The sequence below is a fragment of the Hippopotamus amphibius genome, chromosome 8 (genome assembly GCF_030028045.1).
Source record: "Hippopotamus amphibius kiboko isolate mHipAmp2 chromosome 8, mHipAmp2.hap2, whole genome shotgun sequence".
Classification (NCBI taxonomy): Eukaryota; Metazoa; Chordata; class Mammalia; order Artiodactyla; family Hippopotamidae; genus Hippopotamus; species Hippopotamus amphibius.
Genome location: NC_080193.1, coordinates 128,715,797 through 128,742,256, shown reverse-complemented (window position 1 = coordinate 128,742,256; position 26,460 = coordinate 128,715,797). Strand labels below are relative to the sequence as shown.

General features: G+C 43.8%; 1 protein-coding gene across 5 annotated transcripts in view; it reads left to right on the top strand.

Moving 5' to 3' along the window:
• RAPGEF4 (Rap guanine nucleotide exchange factor 4) overlaps positions 1 to 26,460 on the top strand; it is a 299,086-nt gene that overhangs the window by 35,134 nt on the left and 237,492 nt on the right. Inside the window, exons 2-3 of one of the 5 annotated variants that reach the window (XM_057743995.1) lie at positions 10,598 to 10,740; positions 13,401 to 13,489. In XM_057743995.1, coding sequence (XP_057599978.1) covers positions 10,598 to 10,740; positions 13,401 to 13,489 — 232 coding nt within the window. Of the gene's footprint in view, positions 1 to 10,597; positions 10,741 to 13,400; positions 13,490 to 13,611; positions 13,627 to 13,693; positions 13,830 to 18,741; positions 18,857 to 26,460 lie in introns of those variants that run through there. The other 4 variants (XM_057744000.1, XM_057743996.1, XM_057744001.1 and 1 more) reach the window with 4 other exon arrangements.

The following is a 26,460-nucleotide window of genomic DNA, read 5'->3' as shown; positions in this document are numbered from 1 at the left end:
GGAGCTGCTGCCTGCCAGGCTTCTCCATGAGTATTGGCCTGCACATTTGCAGCTAAGGCGTCAAGAAGACCCCTCTGCTAAATTTTGGAGCCCTTTCTATGAACCGTGTCCCTCTCTCTGGTTCACTTCATTGCAGTTTTCATCAGCTTCAGCATCCCTGAATTCTAATTACTGCCCCACTAGCCCCATGAGACTGCCATGCTTTCCTTGGGCTCTCCCTCCCTGCCTGTGTTCCAGAAAGTATCTCCAGGCAAAGCATCAGGGTTACTGCGTGGATCACCTCTTGTGTTTCCATTCTTCCTAGGATCATAGTCCTGTGTTACCTATTATCAAATGTCTGAGAGCAGTTGCTTTCTGTATTTTGTTCAACTTTTAAATTGCTTACTGTGGCACCAGTTACTCCATCAGAGCAGGAGTAGAAGTTCTCTTCTTTTTGTATTGAAACAATAAATTTTTTTTTAACAAATAGAAAAGTCCTTATATTTAAAAAAAATTAATGGCCATTCTACATATTGCTTAAGTGATTAATCTGCCGCATCAGATATAGAGATGGTTTTGTTAGTGAACTAAAGACACCTATATGGCTTTCTTTGACTGTTGGCTAATATGTGTACTTCAATAACAGGTTGACGAGTTGATGAAATAAATTCTGGTTGAAAACCGTTGGTTCTAGGTCAAAATGATGCCCACCTTGACACATTATGTTCTTTGTTCTGTCCTCTCTTGGGTTCCTTCCTGGAAGCACTGGAATTCTTTTTATTTAGTCCTCCTGCCTGAGTTCTAGTTCCTTATGAGGACTGAACACGCAAGCTTCCCATAATCTCATCACTAATCTAGAGACATGTCTTCACTCAGTGTGTCTACATACTGTGCCTACTATCTATTATTTATCAAATAAGGTAAAATTTAGGCCTATCTCCTCCAATTTAAGTATATTTATACCCATTACAAGTATTGTGGGGCAGGACAGATTAGTTCCCACAAGATGAGCCTAATTACCTCCACATGGGAATGATAAACTCCCCTGTAGTTGTTGGTGCTATATTATGTATTCTAGTTTAGAACCATTTTCAATTTGTGCCTAGTTTAATGCATTTATGTGAGTGTATATCTTCAAAAATGGTACTGGTCTTCTTTGTTTCTGGGATATAGCTTTAGAACTACATTATTTCCATTCCCCATGTGGTTTTTACCTTCAGAAAAGGCCGAGTAATATCACATTTTTGAATACTTAGGTTTGCTAAATTAGTCATGTTAATTAGCACGGGCCCACATGAATAAAATAAGTGGATCCTACAAGAAGTCTGGTGAATAATGAAGCTGCTATTAAAAATGAAATGATTCTTTGTGCATTCTTTCACTGAGAACTGGAAGTCTGAGGATTTATTATCACTCTAATTTGGTAAGTGTGGTCAAGAAGAGCAAAAATTTTATAGATAGATAATTTCTTAACCAAAAGTAATGTAATTTTCTTTGAAATGTTATTCAGTTTTAATAATAAAAATACATTCACATGTACAAATACAGAAAGCACAGAAATCTATTTCTTCATTCAGCTGTGTTCATTAGGCATCTACTACATGCCAGACACTCTTCAGGGTACTGGAGTTACAACAGGATCCAAACAGAAAGAAAATCCCAGACTTCATAGAGTTTACATTCTAGTGGAGGCAATCATCAAGATAAATAAGTAAATTATTTGTTACTATAGCTGTTATGTTAGGAAGTATTAAGTGCTATGGACAAAAAGAATTCTGGATAAAAATAGGCTAGGCGCTGCTGAGAGGACTGGGATTTTAAATAGGCGGTCAGGATCGGCTTTGCCAGGAAGAGAATTTGTGCTCAGACTTGCAGTAGGTGAGGGGGGCAGTCCTGCTGATATCTGGGGAAAGAGCATCCCTGGCAGGAGAAATAGCTATTGCAAGGCTCTCAGGAGGGGCAGAGGCCTTCAACGGGCAGCAGAGACACCTGTGTGTCTGGATAAGAGAGAGTAAGAGGAAAATAGAGGAGGAGGTTCCAAAGGAAATAGGTGACTGGGGTGGGGCATGGGGACCAGATTATCCACCATCATCATAGTGTACCCGCTTCCCTTTTAGAGCCAGAGATTTTCAACCAGCTGATCCAGGGAGGTGAAGGCATTTTCAAACTCCCTGCTCAAAATGTGCTTCCCTCTGCGGCTGCTAATGGGTTGGAACGGATAAAAGAATGAGAATAATGTCCTCCCCTCCTCTCCCCCATCCTCAGCCTTCCTTTGTCTCACTTTGTTTCTCCTTCAAGGGTCTCCTTCTTGTTGCCCAGGGAAAGAAAGCACTAAGAAATGATTATCAGAAAGATCTGACTCAAGAGATTCCCGTTTTCTGTTCTCTAGTCCTCACAACCTAAGGGTCTTAGGGTTCTTCAGATGTTTAGCTGTAGCAGTGGCAATATTTTGATCCGAGTCATCTCAAATTTGAATGTAGCACTAAGTACTGTGGGATGATTTTTTGAGAGCATCTGCATGCTATGGTGCAAATTACATGGGGATAAAAAGCCATCATTTCAAACTTATTTGCAAAGCATTTTTAAAGAGGCATGAGTTATCTGAGTCATCCTAGAAGCCATTCTAAAAGTTTAAGGAGCTAAAGGAAATTATTTGTAATGCTAATAGGGCAAGTGTATTACCTAGGCAAAATTATGATAGCATTCCTATTTAGGTGCTGCTTGGGGTCCAGTAAGCACCCAGTTTGGCCGGGGTCTGGGGACCTGTGACTACAGTGTGTAGTGATGTGTGTTCAGTCTAAGGATACCGTACTGAGTGAGTTTAGATGCTCGTGTACAGCCAGAGAGGAGTTTTGAAAAGGGTCTGTCAAAGTTGGGCAAGGTCATACTTTGATTTTGTATTTGTAATAAGACAAATTGCAGCACACTGAGCCTGGTCAAAAAGTTTCCCTCTCTCTTTTCACTAACGAATGCCAGGACAGCCTTATTTAGATATTAGCAAGGTTGATCCTGCCCTCAGCCTGAAGACAGCCTTTTTCAATGGTGCAAACAGCCCTGGGCCCCTGAGCTGGCATCTCTCTCTTGGTGGGATAGATGACACACTGGTTGTCTGTGAAAGGGAAGTGAAGGTATTCTGACCCCTCCTATTGCTCTGCTTAGGGCCGAAATGGTGGCCCCTGGTGACCTCCAGTCACAGCTGTCTTATCTCATTTGGGGCCCTGGGGGGCCATTTTCCCTTCGCTCTTCTATAGAGACGTAAAAGCAAGTGGGTATGATTTCTAAATAGGAGGCATTAGGCCAGAGATTTGCAGACTTAACACATTCTGCTCCCTGGTGGCCGATGTGCAGGCCATATTTTGGGAGGGTCACAGTGGTCATGGTGACGTGTGACAGTCTCAGCTGTGAGGATAAAAAGCTGCAGTTGCACCTGGAGTCCATCAAGGGGATTTTTCTGAGAGTCAGCCTGATCACAGGTGGAATCAAGAGAAGAGAGAGAATTTTGGCAATTGATTGTGTTGAGGGATGTGCTTGTGTGTGTGTGCGTGTGTGTGTGTGTGTGTGTGTGTGTGTGTGTGTGTATTAGGGGGTTGGTGGGTAAGAAACTCAAAGGGAGAGGAAGCAGTAGAGCAGGTGTCTAGGGAGAGGAGCCCTAGTGACACACCACGTTTTTAGGAATAAATGACGAAACAGTGATGATGCTATAGACATAAAAAGAGAAACGGGAAAGAACCAATTTTAGGGAGAATTTACAATAGTGCCTTCATGAAGTCTTTATAGAACTTGCATCCATCAGTGATGTCTGTTCTTCTGAATTCATATTTCCTTCTTTCCTATTTTAATTGCACTTCATACCACATTTCACCTTGATCATTGCTGTACATGTACAACTTTCCTTAACTCAGTTTAAGCTTCCTCAGTGCAGCAATCGTGCTCTTTGTTTCACCGGAGGGCTTTCTTCTCCTCTTGTACAGATGCTCAGTAAATACTTGCAGATCGAACGAATGCATTTTCAACACCTTCTTTCTGAATTTTGTTGATGTTGTTGGGAAAACTTGTAATTAGTAAAGAGTCAACATTTCAGTATTCTAAGTGGTTAATAATCATATAATTAAAATGATAACATGATAAGTGGTAAACATCTTGAGTTTCAAAGACTTTTGATATATCCATGTCATCATTGGCATTATAAACACATGATTTTAGCATACTAATACTTACCTAGCCTCTGTGTAAAATGTTTATGCTGGGAAAATAGGGTTCAGAATACCTGCTTCATCTAATAGGGCTGTGTGATTAATATTTCAAAGCCCTTTAAAAAGTTAAGAGTGTTATAAAAAAGGATGAGATTATCAAGTACATATTGTTTGAGGTCTTACTGTTGTTATAATAGAGAAAAATGTCCATGCACACCTATCCATAAACCCTTCCAGAAACACAAGAGAATTCTAATATACGTTATTAAGCACTTTATTCATTGCTTTTGTCAGATAGTTTTTATTTTTTATTTTTTCAATTTTTTCAGATACTTCTTTTAAAAGGTCTTTGTGGCTAAGGGTGGTGATGAAGCTGATGGTACTCATAATAAGAACAGCTTTTGTAGCCCTTTATAATTTATAAAGCTCCCGTGTATTATCTCAGACTTAACAGTTCGTTAGGAGTGGAGACTAGCTCTTTATAACCCTAAGTTACTGTTAAAGCGCAAGGAGACAAAAACTGCAAAGTCATTTTAATGCAAATGTATTTAGTATTACACCCAATGTTCTGAAATACTGTTACTGATCTTCAGAAGACATCTGGAAATTTAGGAAAAATACAAGTGAAGCAGTTGAGGAAATTAAGCATTGCATACCCTCCCACAAGATGACGGTACTATTACAGCCTGTTATCATCCATTTCTTGGATGAGCCTTCTGTTCACAAGTATGGGAAGGGAGCTGGGCAGAGAGCAGTCTTGCCTCCCCCTCCCTCCTTTGCTTTCCCTCTTCATCTGCATCCTGCACCCCTCCCCCAGGTCTAACTGCTGGGTGTTGAGATCCACTGTCCTGGAAGGTCCCCCAGAGCTTCTGTGGGAGGTAGCTGGGATGGGATAGAGGGGTGCTTACTCTGCAGATTGGTGACAGCAGGGGAGGGGGGATGCCTCACTGCAGGGGTTTGCAAATATTGATTATCATGTAGTTAAACAACAAAGTCGTCCAAGAGGAGATGTTTTGCTGATTTTATGGTTATTGTACATTTTCCCCCACACGTGCCTATGTGTTATTATTTTGTGCTCTGACCAATCCAGAAACTGGTTCATTAGCCCCTAGATAATCCTGAGTTGACTGAATTAAGATTTAAGAGCATGTTAAATTTTCACATTGCATAATGCATGTGGGCAGCACCTGGAGTCCAGAACCTTTACTATCCCTTGTACACCTGACTTTCGTAGTTTCCATGTTTGCCTTCTTTGTAGTAAAACAAGGTGCATCCCAGAACACTGGGTACCGACGTTACAGCACTTACATACAGTGTTCTAATTTTGGTTACATGGCTCCCTTCCCTGCTGGGTTGTGAACCCCTGGTGGGTGGGTTTGGTGTCTTGCTCACCTCTGTTCTTCCAGGGAAAGGTTATCTAATGTAAGTAGGAAAATAATACAGTTTAATGAATGGATAAATAAAATGAATGTGCATTCATGAAAGGATGTGTTTGGTGGAGACTGGTTTAAAGTTCCATAGATGCTGATAATTCATATTGCAAAATTGTCTTGTTTATTTGAATGCCATTAATTTGAAAGGTAGATGTGATAAAAAGTTATAGATAAGTGTTAAAAGCACTCCTCTCAAGATCATAAACACATTCTAATAAAATGATCTTTTTTGGTACTGCTGATAGGCACTATTTACCATTACAATTTATACAGTACTTAAAAGAATTTTATTTTATTGAAAATATTTTTAGTTCGTGTCTTTTTAACTTAGATGGGTTAGTCTCTGTCTGACTTTCTGTCTGGATTAGAAAGTTTTCAAGACGGACAGTGAAATTTGTTCTGGAAGAGCTGAAGAACTGTGAGAAGAAGAATCAAACAAAAAAAAGCAGGATAACAGATTCAATGGTTAATAAAAAATAAGACCCAAATAATATTTAGCAAATAGAATGAACAGAAGAATGATGGTATCTCCAAGAAGACAAAATTTACCTGTATGACATGTGAAAGAGTAAAATAATGAGATAAGATGCCAAAAAGAAATGCTATCAATTGGACTTCAGAGAAGAATGAGAATATTGTAAGGAAAAGCTCTGTGAAGGAAGTGCTAAGCTGGTCGTAAGGAAATCAGTCAGCATGAGAAAAGACTTTGTGTCTGTATCAGTTTTCTATTGCTGTGTAACAAATCACCACCACCTTATGGCCTAGAACATCGCACCTTTGTTACCCCCTCCTCCCCTCCACATTTCCTTGGAGCAGCAACCTCAGTGTGCTTGTCTGCGTCCTCTGCTGAAATCAAGGTGCTGACTGGGCCGTGTCCCTATCTGGACTTGGGACCTCTTCTGAGCTCACTTGGTTGTTGGTAGAATTCAGTTCCTTGCAGCTGTAGGACTGAGGTTCCTATTTTCTTGCTGGCTGTCAGCCAGGGGCCTCATCTGTTTCTTGCCACGTGGCCCTCTTGCTCCATGGCAGTGTCCTTTGGCAAGGCCAGCAAAAGACTCTCCCACTTCTTCCTCCCTCTTTTACAGGACTTTGCTTGTATGGAAGTATGTAAGTTGCTTTGTTTGTTTTTGTTTTTTCCTGCTGCTTTAGGTTTCTTCTGGATCGTGTTGGGCCAAAAATATTTCGAAGCTGCCCTGGTCAGCCTTCCTAATATGGGACATGCCCTGGGGAGGATACACAAGATGGCATGTTGCTTTCCTTGCAATGGAAGATGGATTCTAATCTGTATTTATCTGTTTTCCTGTGTAACCAAGTAGAATCCACCATATCAATGTCCAGCCAATTTCCAGCTCATCTGGTCCTTGTGATTCCCCCGCGCCCCAGTCACTTAAATGTTGCCACTGCTATGGGCCTGCAGGCTAGTGCCAGCGCTGCTGTGGCAGTGCCCCGTGGCATTCACGTGGCTGCTTGCCGTGGCTGGCTGTGACCCCTGCTGTGCCAACACTGCTTCCCATGAAGTTGCTCTGCTGGCAAGGCTCCTCACTGAGGATGGCTCCGCCAGCCACTGCACCCTCACTGCCTGTGAAATGCTTTCCCACCGGGCACTCAGAGACTCTCTTTGAAAGTTTGAAAGTCTTTATTAACTGCTGAAGTTCTAGTGCCTGTTTTAAAGCCCCTTGACTTTGAGAACATGGCTTCTGGTAGGGAGTTTATAAGGCTTTTCCAAAGGGACAAGCGGTGGAAAGAGGCCCTGCTTCCGATGTGCTGTACCTTCCCTGGTAAAGCCTGCAGAGCTCTCACCTCTTCCAGACACTTGGTCATCTCATAAACTGGACATTGATGCATCAGGATTTCCCCCCCTCTTCCCTAGGAGGCAGAACCCATGCTCTTTCAGTAGAGGTTAATCGGACTGCTCGCCGAGTTTGTACGCAGATTCTTTGAATCTAGTTATCTTGGGCCTCAGAGTGTGATGGGAGCAGGGGAGGAGCCTCTCAACTAAACTCATGGAAGCTTGTGTCTTAGGTCTTCCCCTTAGTGACAAGTCACCTGCTCATGTCCTCCAAAAATGTCTCTCTCATGGTGGGATCCATCTTCCTCTGAGAATGTCCCAAGTTCCTTGGACTCTGGCACATCTAGTCCTGACCTCGATGTTAGTCTAGGTGATGCTGTATTAACAGCACTTACCCTCCCCCAACCAAAATCTCAGGGGGTTCACACAATAGAGGTTTATTTGTCACTTACACAAAGTCTCCATCTTATGGCTGTAGCATTGGAAGCACATGCCTTCAGTTTTCTAGGGCTGCTGAAACAAGAGGCCTCAAACTAGGTGGGTTAAAACAACAGAAATGGGGCTTCCCTGGTGGCGCAGTGGTTAAGAATCCGCCTGCCAATGCAGGGGACATGGGTTTGAGCCCTGATCTGGGAAGATCCTACATGGTGCAGAGCAACTAAGCCCGTGTGCCACAGCTACTGAGCCTGCGCTCTAGAGCCCGTGAGCTGCAACTATTGAGCCCACGTGCCACAGCTACTGAAGCCCGCACACCTAGAGCCCATGCTCCACAACAAGAGAAACGACCGCAATAAGAAACCTGCATACTGCAATGAAGAGTAGTCCCTGCTCTCCGCAATTACAGAAAGCCCATGCACAGCAATGAAGACCCAATGCAGCCAATAAATTAAAAACATAACAATAAATTAAAAAAAGCCAAAACAAAACAACAGAAATGTGCTCTTTTATGATTCTGGAGGCTAGAAGTCCAAAATCAAGGTGTCATCAGGGCCATGTTCCCCCGAAGGCTCCCGGGAGGATCCTTCCTTGCCTCTTTCCAGCTTCTGGTGGCTGCCAGTGATCCTTGATGTTTCTTGGCTTAGAGACGCATCACTGCCTTCTCTGCCTCTGCCTTCACATAGCCATCTTCCCTGTCTCTGTTTCCAAATCTTCTTCTTGTAAGGACACTGGTCCTTGGATTATGGCCCACTCTAATCCAGTGTGACCTCATCCTAATTTGATTACATCTGCAAAGGCCCGATTTCCAAATAAGGTCACACTCATGGGTACCAGGTATTAGGGCTTTAGCATATTTTGGGGGAGGGACACTGAACCCATCACACACTGCAGAGTTGTGGCTGAGGAAGAGAGTGATGGAAGATACCCCCTGACTCTTAACAGTTTCACCTCAGAAGGGATGCTAGTTTTGTTCACAGTCCACCGGCCAGAACATGGCTCGAACATAACTGCAAGGGAGGCTGGTCAATGTCAGGGAGCACATGGGTCTTTGGTGAGAATTATCTGTCTCAGTCACATCCTGGCCCTGCGCATTTCCTCTGATCCCAGAGTGTTCTGGGGGCAATTACGAGGTGGGATATTTTCTGTGTAATATGAAAAATCTATCAGAGAACAAATAGACCTGGAAGACTACTCCAAGAAAAGAAAGAAAATAGTTTATATAATCTGTAAAATCATCCCATTTTTGTTTAGTTCTTCGGTTCATCTTAATCCAGAGAAGACAAAATGATGGTCAACAAGTTGGATCTAGTCCATAGATGTTTTGTGTGTGGCCCACACAATGCTTAAGAAATGTGAACAAACGTCTAGATATCTAGAAAAACTGAAAGATATGACACCTGGACCCATGTTTCCACAGAAAACCAGTGATAAGGAAAATAGCCATTAAGGCCTCGTCCCTGTAGACAGTCCCACCTCTGCAGTTTGCAACTTGTCTTTGTTTTTACTATTGTTTTTGCATAGTACAGATTTTTCCTTCTATTTGGCTCTTTGTACTCATTTACTTTACCTAATAGGTCCCTGCCGGCATTTGTGTTTGGGACCTCAATTTTGAATAAGCATAGCCATGTGTAAAGGAAAAATTCCTCCCATGTTCCCTCTACCTTCACACTCCCTACACTTCTGATACCAGGTGTGTGGGTTTTTCACACACTATGCAGTTCTGTGACACCAGCTGGCTGTCCTACAATTCAACTTAATTCTGTCTACCTGGAGATAACATCAGATCCCACAGGTGAAGGGCTTAGTCCCACAAAACTGCTTCGCTCCCCTCCCCCCGCCCACGTGCACTTCAGATGTCAATTGCAAGCCCAGGTTGTTATCTGTGCTTCTGACTGACCGGCTATAAATTGGAGGTTTCTACAAACACCTCTTTGAGTTCGATGAATTTGCTCGAGCTGTGCACAGAACTCAGGAAAACAATTTCTTACTAGATTTATTATGAAAGGGTATAGCTTGGGAACAGGCAGAAGGAAGAGGTATATAGGCAAAGTATAGGAAGGAGCTCCCATGCTCTCTCCCAGTGCCACTCTCCCCACGTTTCCAGGTGTTCACCAACACAGAAGCTCTCTGAATACCATTGTTCAGGGATTTTTATGGAGGCTTCAGTACTTAGGCAGCTTGATGAAATTGGCCATTGGTGATTGAATTCAGTCTCCAGCCTCTCCACCCCCATGTCAAGGGGTGCGGCTGAAAGTTCCAACCCTCTAATCACGTGACTGGTTCTCCAGGCAACCAGTCCCCATCCTGAGGTTACCTAGGAGTTTTCCAAAAGTCATTAACATCAGCTCAGTTGTGGTGGAAAGGGACATGACACCTATTTCGCTTTTATGGCTCTTAAGCATTTCAGGAACTGAAGACAAAAAACCACATATTATAACCAAAGATGCCCCTGTGGCTCTCATATAAGAAAGTACAAGAGTTTTAGGAGCTCTGTGCAAGGAACAGGGAACAATTTCTTATTTGTTACTATTTTATATTTCTTATTGTAAATCACAATATCACACCATCTGTAGTAGTTGTGATTTAAGGTGAGTAGTTGATAAAGGCCTGGACATATTTATAATGGTTAAAAGGGGATAAATATTTACAGTAAAATACTTGCAATTGGTATGTTTGCATAAATTTGAATATTATTAGAATAATGCATGTTTGGACTCAAGTAGGTTCTTTCTGATACAGCTTTGTGCCTTTTCTCCCCTTTATAGACCATTGGAACGATCCAGTGAAGATGTGGATATAATCTTCACACGGCTGAAAGAAGTTAAAGCTTTTGAGAAATTTCACCCAAATCTCCTTCATCAGATTTGTTTATGTGGTTATTATGAGAATCTGGAAAAAGGAATAACATGTAAGAAATACAACTCCAGTGGTGTGTTTTCATGTATAAGTTTGTGTTCATTTGTGGTTACCCTGTGGGGGTGGATAGCTAATGGGGTATCTATGTGCCAAATATTTGAGCTTCAATCAAAGATATGAGGTTGACATTTCCCTCTCCTTTGTTTATTCAGTTCCATGTGGGCATTTCCTTAACTCCATCATCCACAGCCTGTAAATGGTTCTTCCAGGGCAGCCTACTTTCCAGATGGAGGTGGAAGGATGTACTGATTTATCTATTCAGCAATATCCTTAGAAATTCTAATATATAATTATTTTCTGTGACCCAGGAAATATGGGAGCCAGGAGGATGTTAAATAAGATAAAAGGTCTCTTATGATAATAGTAATTTAAAAAATTAAAGCATAGCTGATTTACAATAGTAATGTTTTGAATTAACCTCAATGATAACGTCTATTCCAGATGTGACCAAGGGGTAGGGAGAGTAAAACGATAGGGTGACAGCTGCATTAAAAAAAAAAAAAAAAACAAGTATTTTCTCATTAAGAAAAGTAGTGCTATTCCATCTGTTGGGATGCTTTATACTGCAGTAACAGAAAACTCCCTTCCAGCTGGCTTGAATAATAACTCATGCAAGGAGGGAAAACCAATTACTCCTGTATAAGCTGTCCTGAGGTAGGATGGCTTCAGGGTTGGTTGATTAAGTGGCTCAATGACCTTATTAAGGTTCCAGGTTCCTCCCATCTTTTTTGTTGGTGTTTTTGTTTTTGCTATGCATCCTCGAGTGTTGGCATTTGTGCTCAGATTTGTCCCAAATGGTTCTAAGACAACTAACTACAGCAGTTGGAGGCAGCACGCAATACAGCAGTTGTATCGTGTGTTGATACAAAACATTCCTGCTGGAGGACTCTTGCTTGTCTCTTTTTCAGAATTCCCCAGCAGACTTCTTGTATTTTTTCATTGGCCGGAATTACAGCATGTGCCCATGTTAAAACCAATCACTGGCAGAGATCATGGAAGCACCATGATTGAATTAGACCAGTCATGCTTACCCCAGTGGAGCTAGGGAAGAAACTCATATGCTCTGAGCACTTGGCCCTGTGGAGGAGGGTGGGAACTTGTATAAAGTCCATGTTCAGTTAAATAGGAGGAAGGGAGGACATGATTCTGAGAGGGAAACTAACAGGGTCTGTCGCAACATCATTGTAGAAAATTTAGAAAGCAAAATAAAAATCACCCACAGTCCCCAAATCCAGAAATTGCTACTCACATTTTGTGTGTCCTTCAGGATGTTTTCCCATATGCACACATGCAAAAACATAGTCACACTTCCATTAAAAAAACCATCCATACATACTGTTTTCAAACCAGTATTTTTATCTTACTGATAGCGGGAACATCATTCTTTTAGAGATGAGACTGTTTTCTATTTCTTAAAGCCATTTTCGAAATGAATCTTCTATGACGTGTCATGTGAATTTGATTGGTAAATGATAATATCTTTTGGGGCCAAGAAGTTCATGAAAGGCAAAGCCCTAACCCTAAAATAAGCCCCTTACAAAGGCTAGGACTAGCAGAGTTACTGGAGAGACCAGCTATAAACTCATCAGTTCCCTCATCTCAAGCTTATCTTCGCACTTGGTAGGATGCCATTGTTGTTCTTGCCTTTCCACAGCATGTCTTAGTGAGAGAGTTTAGAACAGCTTGTTATCATTCATTATGGCTCCCAGAAGCCTCCTCTTAGGCAGTGAGCTCTAGCCTTGCCAGAACTCAACTGTCCCACTGAGTAGTGATGTGATTTTTCATTGAGCCACTTGACTTCTGACTCTGTGAAAAGGATTTTAAAATATCAGATCATTCCATCTAGTTATTTAGCTAGGACATTTAAAAGGATAGTTGGGTTTGTATGAGATTTTTGAACCAGTGTTGCAGAATGAGTTTCTAAACTACTGGTCTTAACATGAATATGACAACTAAGTTTCTCTCTAAGTAACTGTTTTCTGAGATTATAAAAGTAAAGCAAAATTAAGTTCAGAAATTTTTGATGAGATTCATTTCCAAAGAGTAGTTAACCTGTAATGCCTAAAAGCAGTGAATTTATAAAACAAACAAGAAAATGGACAATAAAAATACAGTAAACAACTTAAAACAGATTTTATTTTTCTTAAGCAGTCGTTGGGTAGCTTACAAGGAGACATATTCTAGAAAACATGTTTCTTTTAACATAAATAGATGTAGGAAATTTGGGTGGTGATCTGGTTTTGTTGAGTCTTATAATCTTATTAACATGTACCCCATCCAGAGTAATAATTTTCCAAGTATCACAGTGCAATGAAGTACGTTTAAGATAAATTACAGCAAATACCAGTCAATTCTTCTTACATTCAAAGGATCTTATAGCATTCAGGGTTATCATCCCTTATTGTTGCTCTGTAAATATGAAAGTTCTGTTTACTAGAGTTCTACTTCATGGAACGTTGAACAAATAGGATATAGCTTTGTTGATAGAAGAGGGAAAGAAAATTATGGCATGTTCTGGTGGGAACAGATAGAGGAAAGTTGGTAAGCTCATCTAGGTCCGAGTTAGGCTCACAATAACCAGTGAGAAACTATCAGGTTACATGGTAAAATCAACTCATATTTGGTCAACTTACATGACGGTTTCTTTTGCAGTATTTCGCCAGGGTGATATTGGAACCAACTGGTATGCTGTCCTGGCAGGGTCTTTGGATGTTAAAGTTTCTGAGACCAGCAGTCACCAGGTAAGATACCTTATTCTTTTTCTGTCTGAAAGTCAGATTTATTATTTTTAAACAATACATTATCCCTCTGTCTTGTATGCCATCGACATTACGTTTTCAAACCCATGTCCTCTTTCCCACAGTAAGGAGTTCAGCAAGTACGTGCCGAATTCCTTTATTGAGTTACTATACTATTGAGTTACTCAAGAAATATATATAGTGAATGTCTTCCATGATTTGAATATGGCACCAGGCGTGGGAGCATGAAATGCAGGAGCACATGGGCTGTTTTCCAGGAGCTTGCTGTCTATTGGGAAAATGCAAGCAAGTCCACTGCAGTGAGAAACTTCAGTTGCATAAGGTGACACGTGAGCAAAGGGGAAGGAGAAGCACGTCTTCTGAGGTTTCTCCTTAGATCCTCACCCATCTGGTTTTCTGACCCTTGTCAGCCTTTTAAGAGCTCCAGCGATGTGGGGAAACGTGGCTGATGCAGTCCCCTAGTATCCCTCACTACTTCTCTACCTCATCTTGTCGAATGTGGGGGGAGGGGGGCAATAATATGGTTTTTTTCTAAAGAGCAGCACTGGCTTTCTTTATCCTCATTAGTCACCTCTGAGGCGCTTGGCATCCTAGTAGATAAAACTCATATTCTTCCTGTCCTGCATACCATAGTATTTGTGAATTTAAAATTGGATCTAGAGTCTCCTTTCACATCTGCAGTGACTTCTGCTCCGTCATTATTCCGTGTGGCCTAAATGTACAGAACCTTTCTATTTAAAGCCAAGAACCTGTCATCTCAAAACAGGGCCCCTTAGAGGCTACCGTCAGGCTTCGGTGTGAAAATGTTCCAAGTCTTATATTCACATATTCAGGATTCAGATAAAAATTGAAGGAAGAGAATTGGCCAACTACAAAATCAGAAAGAAATATCAAGAAAAATCAAAGAATCAGTTAAAGGAATAAATAATCTCCAGCCAAGTGCCATGTTTAAGACACTGCTTCTGAGCCTTTTCCATATGTGGCACACTTCGAATGTGGGAAACATTTATGACATACTCAATGTGAGGTTTAAATTTTGTAGGACCTTCTGTGTATATTGGAGTTGTGGGCAGTTACCATCTAACAAGTGCATTGTTGGTAAGTGGACATTTGGAGTTTGGAGTATAGTTGCCTGTGTTCCACCCATGGTTATGGAGGGATAGGGTCTCAGGCCAGTGCCCAAGTCCTACTGCCTGATAGTATACCTTTTCTATGCATCAGTGCAACAAAAGTTCCATGAGAACCTGCCTGGAATCTGTGCCCACCAGCCTGAATGGTACTGTCCCTCTCCCCTCTCTCACAGGGCCAGTTTCCTGTTAGATTTAGAGCAGCCCAGGGCAGGAGGTGGGTTTTGATTCTTATAAGCTGCCTCAGTTTCCCAGTGGGAGTGAGAACAGCTGGCAATTCTTGGATATTTGTTATGTGCTAGGCACTTAACAGGTATCAATTTACTCCTTTAATCCTCACAGTAACCCTATGAGGTAGGTCCCATTACTGTTTCATTTTACAGATGAGGAAACTAAGGCCTCGAGTGGTTAACTAACTACCCTAAGTGAGGCATCGAGAAATTACGGGAACCAAGATTAAAACCCAAGCACTTAGGCACCTGAATGTACGCTCTCAGCCAACGCTATATACTATTTGACTCAAAAGAAACATGATGAGGCATGCAGTTTGCCTCTCTCGGCCATTCCTCATCCTTTCAGATCACCCCATGTCCGGCACCTGCTACCTACAGGCTGCTGTCCTGGTGGGTCCCCTCCAGCCCTCTTTGCTCAGAGCTGCTCCTGTTACTTCACCTGCTCTCACCTGCAGAGGGGACAGGGCCTAGAAGAGGATGATTTCCTTCCTCCTCTGCATGGGCCTGAATGAGGAACGATGGTGTGGGGGAAAACCTGAAAAGAGAAAGGTGAGGGAAGAGAGGAAAGGGAGGGAAGATGAAGATGAAGGAGGAGAAAGGCAAGACGGAAGAGAGATAAGGAAAGAAGGATTTCATGCAGAGAAGATGTTCCTAAGGGATGGTTAATAACACCAGCAGTGATGTGCTGACACCTCAGCTGTGCAAAGCTGCCATGAGATTTTGATGGTATTAAAATGGTATTTGGCCAGGGGCTGCCGGAGTGTTGCCCTGGACCAATTCTCTCTCCCTGTGGGGCGCTAGCCAAGGATAGCTGAGCAACACTTTGTCATTAGCTGTGGGTTTTTAACAAATTTTAGTAAACTTTTAACTTTAGATTTTAGTCGAGGTTTTGACCTCAGCCCCAGTGCAGAGAACTTTCCTGAGCTGGGCTTGGTCTTCTCTTACTTCGTTAGGAATTAGCTTTATGCTGAAGCTGGCTTATTGCCTCCTCTGTGTACTTCATGGAGTCCAACCATAATGCCCAACCAGAGTTTTCTGAATTGATTTGTAGAGTCACTAAGAGATAAGGAAGAGAAAGCACATTGACCTCTACATCCTCCAACCCTCTAAAGGGTAGCCTGAGAAAGACAGTGATCCTAGCCTTCTAGCCAGTTCTGATGGGCAAGACAGGTTTCCAGCCACATGGGAGGAAGATGCTAGGGAGAATGAGTGAGATAGCTGAATCTTCTCTCGTGGCAAGTTGCTCAAAAGGGAGAAAGAGAAAAGCCATTTCTGTCTGCTCTAGCCTTGTAATGGACTCTGGTCTCTGCCCACGAGTGATGTGGCCAAATCAGGGTTATGGGTTAGCCAGTCAGAGTAGTGCCCTATATAAATCAGGGTTCACCAGAAAAGCAATGCCAACAGGAGATAGATAGATAGATAGATAGATAGATAGGTAGATAGATAGATAGACAGACAGATATTTCTTTTAAGGAACTGGCTTATGTGATTGTGGGAACTGCCAAGTTTGAAATCTTCAGGGCAAGCTGGCTGGCTGGACATTCAGGTGAAAGTTGATGCTGCAGTCTTGAGCCTAAAAGCTGGAAACTCAGGCAGAATTTCTGTGTTGCATTCTGGAAGCAGAATTCCTTCTTCGGGAAACCTCAGGGGAGACCTATGTGCTCTTAAGGCCTTCAACTGATTAGATGAGGCCCACCCACATTATGGCAGGTAATCTGCTTTACTTAAAGTCTACTGATTGTAAATGTTAATCACATCTAAAAAATACTTTTTGAGCAACGTATAGACTAAAAAATCAGTTGGACTAAACAACTGATAACCATAGTTTAGCCAAGTTGACACATAAAATTAACCATCCTATACCCCTATCATGGGCAGCAAAATGAGATTGGTCAACGGGCCATGGGAGGAGAAGCAAGGAAAGACCCGGGATTCCTAGAGGCCAGCAACAGCATCGCTAAGTGCCTTCCCGTGTCACACCGCTAGCGGTTCCGTGGATGTTAACTGACTTCCTCTTTAGTTATTCATGTCTTATTTTACAGGGCCTTGAAAGCAAGGCTCAGAGACCTTAGGTGTAACTTTCCTGGGGCCACACACACACGTACGTAGCTAAATTAAGAATTGAATTCACGTCTGACACACTCCAAATTTCATGTGCTTCCTGCTCACACACGAAAAAAGGTGGGTGGGGGGCAGGAAAAGAAAAAGAAGTTGAAGGAAACTAAAAGAGAATTAAGGAAAGAGAAACGAGGTAACAGCAAAGACTCAAATCTTCAAAAGTGGGTAGCGCAGTTTCTTGCTAGCCTGCCCCTCCGTTTTCTTTCCTCACGTCTCACCCTGCCCGGCATGCCTGTCTTCTCATCTGAGAGTCAGCAGTCAGAGGAGATGGTGGTGATAAACTTTCAAACTGAGTTTCCGCTCCTCAGTGGGGTTTTAGCTGAGCCAGAGTGAGGAGATAAGGGCAGGAACGGCAGATAAGGGCAGTAGAGCGCCCACTAGAGGCAGCTTTGCGCAGAGCCCTTCACAGGCTTTATTTCTCTGGCTGTTCCCTATTTTGCCCTCCCCCACGCAGTGCTATTATTAGTCTCACTTTAAGGTTAGATGCTCAATAACTTGCCCCAGGTTACAGAGTCATTAGGTGCCAGGACCAGTTCTTTGTGATTCTAGGGCTCAAGTTCTTGACCCTCAGGGTTGTACAGGTGCCATCCAGACGGTGCGAAGGGGACGGGATACGGTGAGGGCTGAGCAGCTGAGGGCTGATGAATGTGCGGAGAAGCAGCGTTTCCCTTGTAACTCCTGTAGCCACCCTCCTGCAATTCCAGTTCCAGCTCAGAGCGCCGAGCTCCACGCCTCACCTCTAAGCATCGCTTGCAAGTGTTTGGCTCCCCGAGGCGTGCTGTTGGGAAAGGCCCGCTTCTCACACCTGGCTGGGCTGACCCTGGCATGTGGGCCCTCCTACGCCCCCTCTCAGACCTGCAGACGCACAGTGAAATGAGCGTGGCCCAGCCCTTCAAAGGGTTTCTAGGTTAGAGGGTAGGATGGAGAAGTAGGGGTAAGGGAGGGAAATTGAGGTACAGTGTATACAAGGTGGAGGTGAAATGGGTGGAATTGGTGTTGATGGGATGCGTAGAGGCTTGAGAGAAAGGGAGGAGCCTGACTTGGTGGGTGGTGATGCTACGGATTGGAATAAGGAACACATAAGGAAGAAAACCCTTCACAAATTCTGGTACAGTATTTTTATATCATACATTTATTAGATATGATTGATATGATGGAATTGTTTCTGAAAAGAAAATCACCCTATTTCTTTTTCGTGCTAGGGAGATATAACTTTCACGAATTCACAGAATAGAAATATTTTATTTGGCTCATAAATTCATGTTACCTTTCTGCCTGTTTCAAATATATCACTTTTTCTCCCTTCCCATCTTTTTTTTTATACTTTTCTGCTCACCAGGGTAAGAAAACGCACTTCTCGCTCTCTGTGTGATAGGTTTGGCAGGTTCTTCTTGAATTCTTTGGACCCCACGTAGAGGGTCACACTTATTTCTCACTGGCGGTATACCACGAGCAGAGTAGTATTAATATGAGATCTCATTTGCAAAGCATTTCACTTCCGCTCTGGTTTGAGCCGCCCTGTTAGGTCGACTCAGCTGTGTTGCATCTTGCTAAAGTCACAGGTGAATGAGTTGCCCACTCAGGATGACACAGTGGTAACCCATAGAGCTGAAAGTCACCTGCCTTCCTTACCCAATCCAGTGCTCGGCTTAGCCTTAGCCGCACAGGGGACCATCTGCCGGGGGCGTCTGGGAGGAGGCTCCAATACAACGCGTTGCGCGCGCTTGCTCCCAGGCGCCCCCAGTACTTACGGGGGTCCCAGGGTGTGTGGATCCTTGTTTGCCCCCAGGGATCACGTCGATGCCCAACATTATAGCAAGGAAAGCCGTTGATTCCACCTGTGGGAGAAGGATGAAAACACAAACACTCCGGTGAGTAGCAATGTAAACTTCAGGCCCTTTCCTGGCAGGGGAGGGTGGAGGGAAAAAGCCGCTGGGCTGCGGGGAGCGAGATGGCTCGCCTCCCAGGTTTGCTTGGGGTCAGCCCACCCGGTCAGCTTGGAAACACACCTGCCAACTGGGGAGGCATGGCCTCACCGGCTGTCGCTGCCTCACCGCGAGGGTCTGCTCCTGGCTCAGGACCGGCAGAGCGGGTACAGAATCCTGCCGCCCTGGTTGGAACCAGCGTCTCGACCTCTCCCGCAGTGTAGGCCAGTGATCTGTTCTGCTCCCCTGCCTTCTCCTCAGCCCCGTCTCCCCAGTCCAAGGCCTCAAGCACCGACCGGAGGGGAGAGGCAAACGCTTCTGGATGAGGAGAGGGCTGTGGGCCCTACCTCCCAGAGACCCTCCCCGAGGAGCTGGTGCCACGCTGCTTTCATTTCTTGTGTTACAGCCTTGAAGCCATATGTGTGCTAACAATTTTGGGAAATACCAGGATCATTCTGTTCCTGTTATGTTGGTGAACTTTGAAACTACCATCCTGGGAAATGCCTTCCTATAAATTATACTGATTCCACCGTTCCATAAAACAAAACCACCTGGGGAAGTGCTCCTACCCGCCCCCCCTCCCCTCCCGCCCCGGTGCGGTTGTTAGAGGTGCCTCTCTCCCAGCTTCCCAGACATTTTCCTGCCTGGCCATCCTTTGACCCCATGAAACTGAGAATGCCCAGCAAGGGGCCCTGCCCATGGACCACCTCCCCATCCCAGAGTGTCCCAGCCTGGCTCACGTGCTCATGTAGATTTTCACTCGGCAGCACAGGTTCTATCGGGGATTAACCCTCCAGCTCCCAGTGAGACCTGTCCGCTCGCTTGGTCTCCGCCGGAGCCTGAGCGGGACCCGCACGCCTGCAGATGGCCCACAGCTGAGCTCGTGTGCGCACCAGCCTGCCTGTCTCAGGGGCCTATTCAACTTAATGGGCTAAGAGCCAGAGATGCTGCATTCCCACTAGCATGAATAATACTATGGGTAGACTTTTTCTCATTAATATTTGACTGGATTTCAGGTTAAAAGTGAACATCCGAACACATTATAAGCAAATATTAAACTTAAAAACAATAGTTTTATAAACTTCATTGTTATGGATAATACCCATCTCTGCATGTGTGTGCCTTGGGTGTGTGCCTGGGCGTGTGTGTGAGGGAGAGGGAGGGACAGGGTTCTGCTTTCCTCTGCAGATTTTATAAGTGAGGGGCCTCTTGAGCATGGTAACTATTTAAATCCCAAAAATAAAGAAGGTTTTAAACTACTCTTTACACGAAAAAGTATAACATTTCCCTAGTCATATGAAAGAAGAATTTCTGATGGCTGCAGAGCAAGTAGAAGTTCATACTGCAAAATAGGGAATGGGATGGTTTATTAATTCATTAAAAGTTCTAAATCTGTATAACAGATGCTTATCTAAAGTGTTAATATTTACCTAATGCAATGTACAATAGTTTATATCAGATCTCTTTTGAAATCCTCAGAGCCACTTAATTGATGTGTGACCGTCAGCAAATTAGAGTACCTATAAGTTGAGGATAATAGTTCCTACCTTAGGTGATTAATGTATGGAAAGCACTTAGTACAAAGCTTGGCAAAGAGCAGGGGTTCTGTGCTTTCTTATTACTATTTTGAAGGAAAAGTTGATTGCATAAAGTGGAAGGCTGTTGGTTGCAATGCTGTCATTTCACCACAAGAGGGTAGTGCTAGAATAGAAAAAACAGAAGATGCACGATGTTAGAAATGGCAGGAAGTTCAGCAATGTTCAGCCATTTCGTGGGCTCAGAGAATGGGGCTGTGCTTGGCCTTAGTCATCACTTTGTTCATCTTCTCATCCTGAAGTTCTCTGGCAATTCTTAGCCAAATTTTGGAAAATGGTCTCTTACTGGTTCTCCCCCCAAAGTAAAATGAGCTTTTAAAAAAACCCCTCTTTTTGTCTATAAACTGTTCCAAGTACTGCACGTTTGTTTATAAAATTTGAAGGACAGGCATGCTTATCCAGCATCTGGCTTCCTCTGTCTTTCTGTCTTTGCCTGATCCTTCTCTTCCTTCTCATGTCACCCCATTATTTTCAGACAGAGAACATTGCTGTCATTAGGAAGCATTTTCTGAACCCATTTATTGAGCCAGTAAAACCTGAAAGGTGCCAAGTCCCTAGTGGTTGTTTGTGATCTCTTACTACTTGTCTGTGCTCAGGTCACGCTCATTGTTAGGATCTGATCAGAGTTTGTTTAGCATCCTGCCTGGGGCATCTGCGTACTGTATTTAGTTTTGTTGCCTTGTAATTCCTTGTTTGGGCAGAGGCAAGACCAAGCCACAGTGCAGTACAGACTGGCTCTCCGTTGAAACGGGGCTGGCCTCCCTGATTCAGTTATCAGACACTAATGTGAGTCCATTCGCATGGAACCTTCCCGCAGCCAGCTTGCCTGATCTTGTTATGCTGTGTCTAATACTGATTCCAGGGAAGTGTTCTCAAAGTAACAGACCTTGTCTTTGCTGTTTGTTAGCAAAACACATTTGTCTTAGAAGTATTTTGCCTTTCTGCTTGGTAGTAAATCCTTTAGACTGCACATAACGCCCTAATGTCTTGACAAATTCAGAGATTAGTTTCCATTAAATTTTAATTTTCTAAGGACTTGGAGCACTCCATAAATTCCAGGATTAAATTCAAGCTCATGAAATAAACCCAGGCACTACCAAACTTAATGGAAAGTATTGCCTACAGGCCTAAAATAAAAATTATAAAAATATTTGCTTTGTAAAAATTTGTTTCAGGGTGTACGTACTTGAAGGACCCGTTTGTTCCTTGATGTTAACCTAACATATATTCAAAACAGTAAATTTGTGGTGAGACAGTTTCTTGAGCTACTAATGAGGAAGTGAGTTAAATATGCATGATTAAAAATATCTGATACCCCTCAAAGTTACAGGACAGTCACAAATTGATGTACTTAACACAGAATTCTATTTTATTGTTTTAAATTTCATCAGACTTCTAACTTGTGTAAATTGAATTTCAGTGGCTATCGTAGACATCATTTGTAAGGTCCATGTTTATTAGCTTGGATATCAGTGACATGTAACTGTGGGCTTTCTTCACACCATTCCCATGTGCATACTGTAGTTATGTTTATAATGAAACAAACAAAATGCCTCATACGAAAATGCCTACTTTAAAAAAATCCAGTATACCGTAATCCAGACGTATAAAGCAGAGAAATTAAGGGGTGATTAGTTGCAATACAAAAGGATGCTTTGATTTACAGCAGGGTTCGTCAGAAGGGTTCCTTTGAATACATGCTCCCCCAGAGAGCTGAAGTGTTTTGCAGATCATTCAAACCACTTGACATCCAGACTGGGGGACAGAGAAACTTGGAATTTGTGTTGAAAAAGCCATCATTAATTGGAGATTAACGCCAAATGAATAAGAGATTCTCTGTTAGTTAAATAGTAGGAAAATATAATTTGCTTTTTAGAAATGTAGATAGCCATGTTTATATGCATATATAGGTTAAGTCAGAAATAATATTTTCCATTTTTGTGGTGCATCTGTGTGCCAGGAACTGTATAGGACTCTCTATTATGTGCATTGAATTCTGCTAATAATCTAACGAGAAAGATTGTGCCCATTTTGCCAGTGAGGATGCTGAGCCTCCTGGGAGCATTGTCTCCAAAGCCCGGGATGAATAATTGGCAGAGATGAGTTTTGAATCTAGGTCTACAAGGTGCATCCTCTTCTCCCTGTGCTGCCTCCAGGGCTTCTTCCTGCTTAGCGTGGAGTGTGCGGACTCTGGTGCCTTCAGGTGTGTGTCCCTGCCTTCCATCAGGGCCAGATTGTTGACATCTCTGGTAACTTACCTGATGCCAACTTTTATGAGTGAAAATAACCAGACCCCACCTATTCTGAAACACATACCATACCGAGATACTGTTCCTGACTTCAGTTGGTGCCTGCCTGGGCAGGAGATCCTGTAAGCTGGGGGCTGCCCATGGTGGAGGTGTGTGCCCTCTAGAGGGCATGGCAGGTGGTGCTGTGCAGGAGGTGGGGAGGATGCAGCATGTTGGAGCAGCACAGCCCCCAGGTTAGCAGGTGAAGGGCTGAGGCAGGCTCAACGTGATGGGTAGGGCTTGGTGATGGGCACGGAGGCAGGAAGCAGGTTCTGTGACAGAGGTGAGTGGCCAGGCGGGCTGACAAAGAGGGCCGGTATTGGAAGGATGCCAGAGAGGAACCAGGGACTGGGGAGTGCTGTCAGAACAAGGCAGTCTGCCACTTTGAGAAGAATTAGGATGCTAGACAGGTTACAGGGACAGAGATGCAGAAAGACAGAAACCCAGTTTCTCCAACTGAAGTAGGAACTCTGTTATTAGAACTGGGGCACAGGATCAGAGTGAGAAAAGCAAAAATGCAGATGCGACGCTTAGTTTCTGGCTTTGATTGCTTACCTTTCTCCTGATGGGTAAGAGGAGTGGCGCCCCAGCCTGGAATGGATTTGATCCTGTAGGCGAGGGTCAAGTGGGCCCCAAGACTGGGATTAGAGGGCTAGATGGGAAGCGCTGCCAAATGTTTATTTTCTTGGTGATTTGGAATTATTAGGTATTCAATAAATCTATAAACTGGCTGGTTGAAAAGAGAACCTGTATGGATTAAATTAATACTTAATCAAATTAACCCATTTTCCTACTGAGCCTTAGAGGTTCTTAAATTTCATAATTTAAGAAGTATATGGGAGGTAATTAGATTGATTAGTTTCTAGTTTCAACTCTTCTACCTGTTAGCCACACTCTGGGCAAATTACCGAACATCTTTGAGCCTGATTTTCCTTGGCCTGTGAAATAACGGTAATCTTAATGTGGGAGGATTGCATTAATACTACCATCCGTGAGAATATCTTAAGCATTTCTCTTGAGTCAGGCATGGTGCAAAGCACTTAAATACATTACCTCCTTTAACTGTTGTGAAGAGTTAATGAGACGTCGTAGTTAAGACACCTGGTCCAGTGCAGGGCACATAGTACTCCACTCACACGTGGAGATCCACGTGCATACTGATACACAGGAGGGTCGTACTAATAGGGCGAGTGGGTAGTTAAGTGTTCAGAAGGTGGGAGAAGGAGGGATCAAGTGGACGGTTAGATGAGAGAGAGCTAGATCAGATGGGAGGAAGAAACCAGCTATCATATCAGCAACGTGCCACAGGTAATTTTTTTTTTTTTTCTTTGAGAGCCCATCGCCACTAGTTATATAGTAGAATTGGCCTCGGAGACCCAGCGTGCTTTACTAACACAGTGAAGTCTTCCCAGGTGTTGCCCAGGGATGTTGCCCTTAGGATGTGTCTGATGCAAAGCAGTGAGCGATAGGCTGGTCTCTGTTGCTCGTGCAGAATCTCTCTGGGAACACCGGTTCGACGCAGTACCTCTCCAGAGGTCTGATTGTAACCTGGAAGGCACAGCCACGTTTAGCTGACCCAGTCTCTTGTTTCCCCAGAAGCCAACCTGGAGACAAGGATTTGGCTCCAAGTAGTTTTTATGGAGGAGACCCCAGGAAGCGTTGCAAGGGAGTGGAGAATCGAGACGAGGGGTGAGGAATGCTGATAAGTGTGTAGATAAGGAGTTCTGTGGGCAGCTGGGCTCCCTCCCTCCAGGGACCCTCTCGGAAACTGGGTCGGGTAGGAAGCTGGGGTGTTTATCGTCCCGCTATCATGCCTCTTTGGAAGATGCACTTTACAGGCATTACTTGCCGAGCACTCTGCCCTCACACAGAGCGATGCAGATGCAGGGGAAACCCCAAGTAAGTGTGGGAACTGTCCGGAAAGCTACCGCTGCCTTCGAGGGTTGGCGTAGGGTGGGGGGAGAGGGGTGGGGGGAGTCTGGCAGGACTCCAGCAGCATCTGCTAACCCCCCCTTCATACTTGAAGACACTCCAGTTTTTAAATCTTCATTTCATACTTGAAAGTCTTCCAAATAAATTGCCATCTTAATGTAAGATGGGACATTCCTTCACTGACGTTTCGTCGTCTTTGCTGATGGCTGTCTTCAGTCTCGGTCACTGTAAATATTTCCTTTCAGGTAACCTTTCTGAACATTCACCTGCAAATGAGCAGAAAATAAAAGTCTGAATAGTCCCTATTTAATAAGTGTTGAGACACGAGCAGAGCTCTAGAGCAGTGGTCCCCAACCTTTTCGGCACCAGGGGCCGGTTTTGTGGAGGACCGTTTTTCCACGGGGGTGGGTTGGTTCAGGTGGTAATGCAAGCGACGGGGAGCAGCAGATGAAGCTTCACTCGCTCGCCTGCAGCTCACCTCCTGCTGTGCAGCCCCCTTCCTAACAGGCTGCGGCCCGCTACCGGTTCAAGGCCCGGAGGTTGGGGACCCCTGCTCCAGAGGTTGAGTTTAAAAGGAGTCCTCGTGTTAAGTTCAGAAATGGACGCTTGGAGCTGCAGGCAGGCACGCATTCAGCATCTCTGCAGGGTTTCGGGCTTGGAACTCTGACCTACAGGGATCTGGTGAGCTGGGAGCGTGGACCAAAATAAGAGTGCGTCTGCCACACTCACTCACGTTCACGCTGCTCACGTTTGCCCTGCCTTTCAACTTACTGATACACACTGAGCAACCCATACTGGTTCCTCTGCATGAGAGAACATCTGAATGTAAATGCCTTTATTTGGTAATTCTTTTCTAAGCACATTGCAAGTCCTCACCTGGAATTCACATGTACACAAGGCCTGGTCCCCAGGGACTGTAAAGGTAGTGATTCATCTTTAGGGTGATGATGTTCCTCTTAGGACTTTCTTCTTCCTTGTGCCCAGTTATCCCAGTGCCCAATCCACACTTCCCCAATCCATTCAGATTTCTAAGTAAATTTGTCCTAAAAATACCGAATCTGCTGAAAGTCAAATTTAAACTTGCAAGTAACACTTCTTTCAGGTGAGGTTTTACAGTCCTACTTTCAAGACCATATCTTGTATTTGTGACTCCCTGACCTTACATTTGAGAGGATGGAGTATGAAGGAGGAGGTGAAGGACTGTCGGATCCCACACTCAGCTCTGGTGGGAGAGTGTGGGATACTGGGAATGAGCCCAGGTGCTGGATGGAATGACCGGGGCTGGTGCCCCTCTGCACGGAGGTCCTGAGTCTATGTAGCTACGCTGAGAAGGGCACTTACAGTACTAATATGACTAAATGTTGTTACATGTGAGAGGCAGGGGTTGTGTTAAAGTCTCTACGAGAAATCCAAGAATAATTTCAGTCTCTTGTCTTTATTATAAGAGCTGCCCGCTAGCAAGAAGATGGGCTCACATGACTGACTTTCACAGCCTGTGTCCTTATATACCTTTTGGCGACACATGATGACACGTCAGGGATAGGAGTTGAGAAATGAAGAGAACTTAGTCCGTAAAAATCCACAGCTAGCTCATGAATCACATCTTCATAGTTCCTTTGCATTATACATTGTAGATAATTAAACTACCTGGATAGTGGCAGGAGTAGCATGTATGGTTCATCCTTGTCAGGTTTTAAAAGAGAAATTGACACTGGAAAGTATAAAGTGGGCTAAA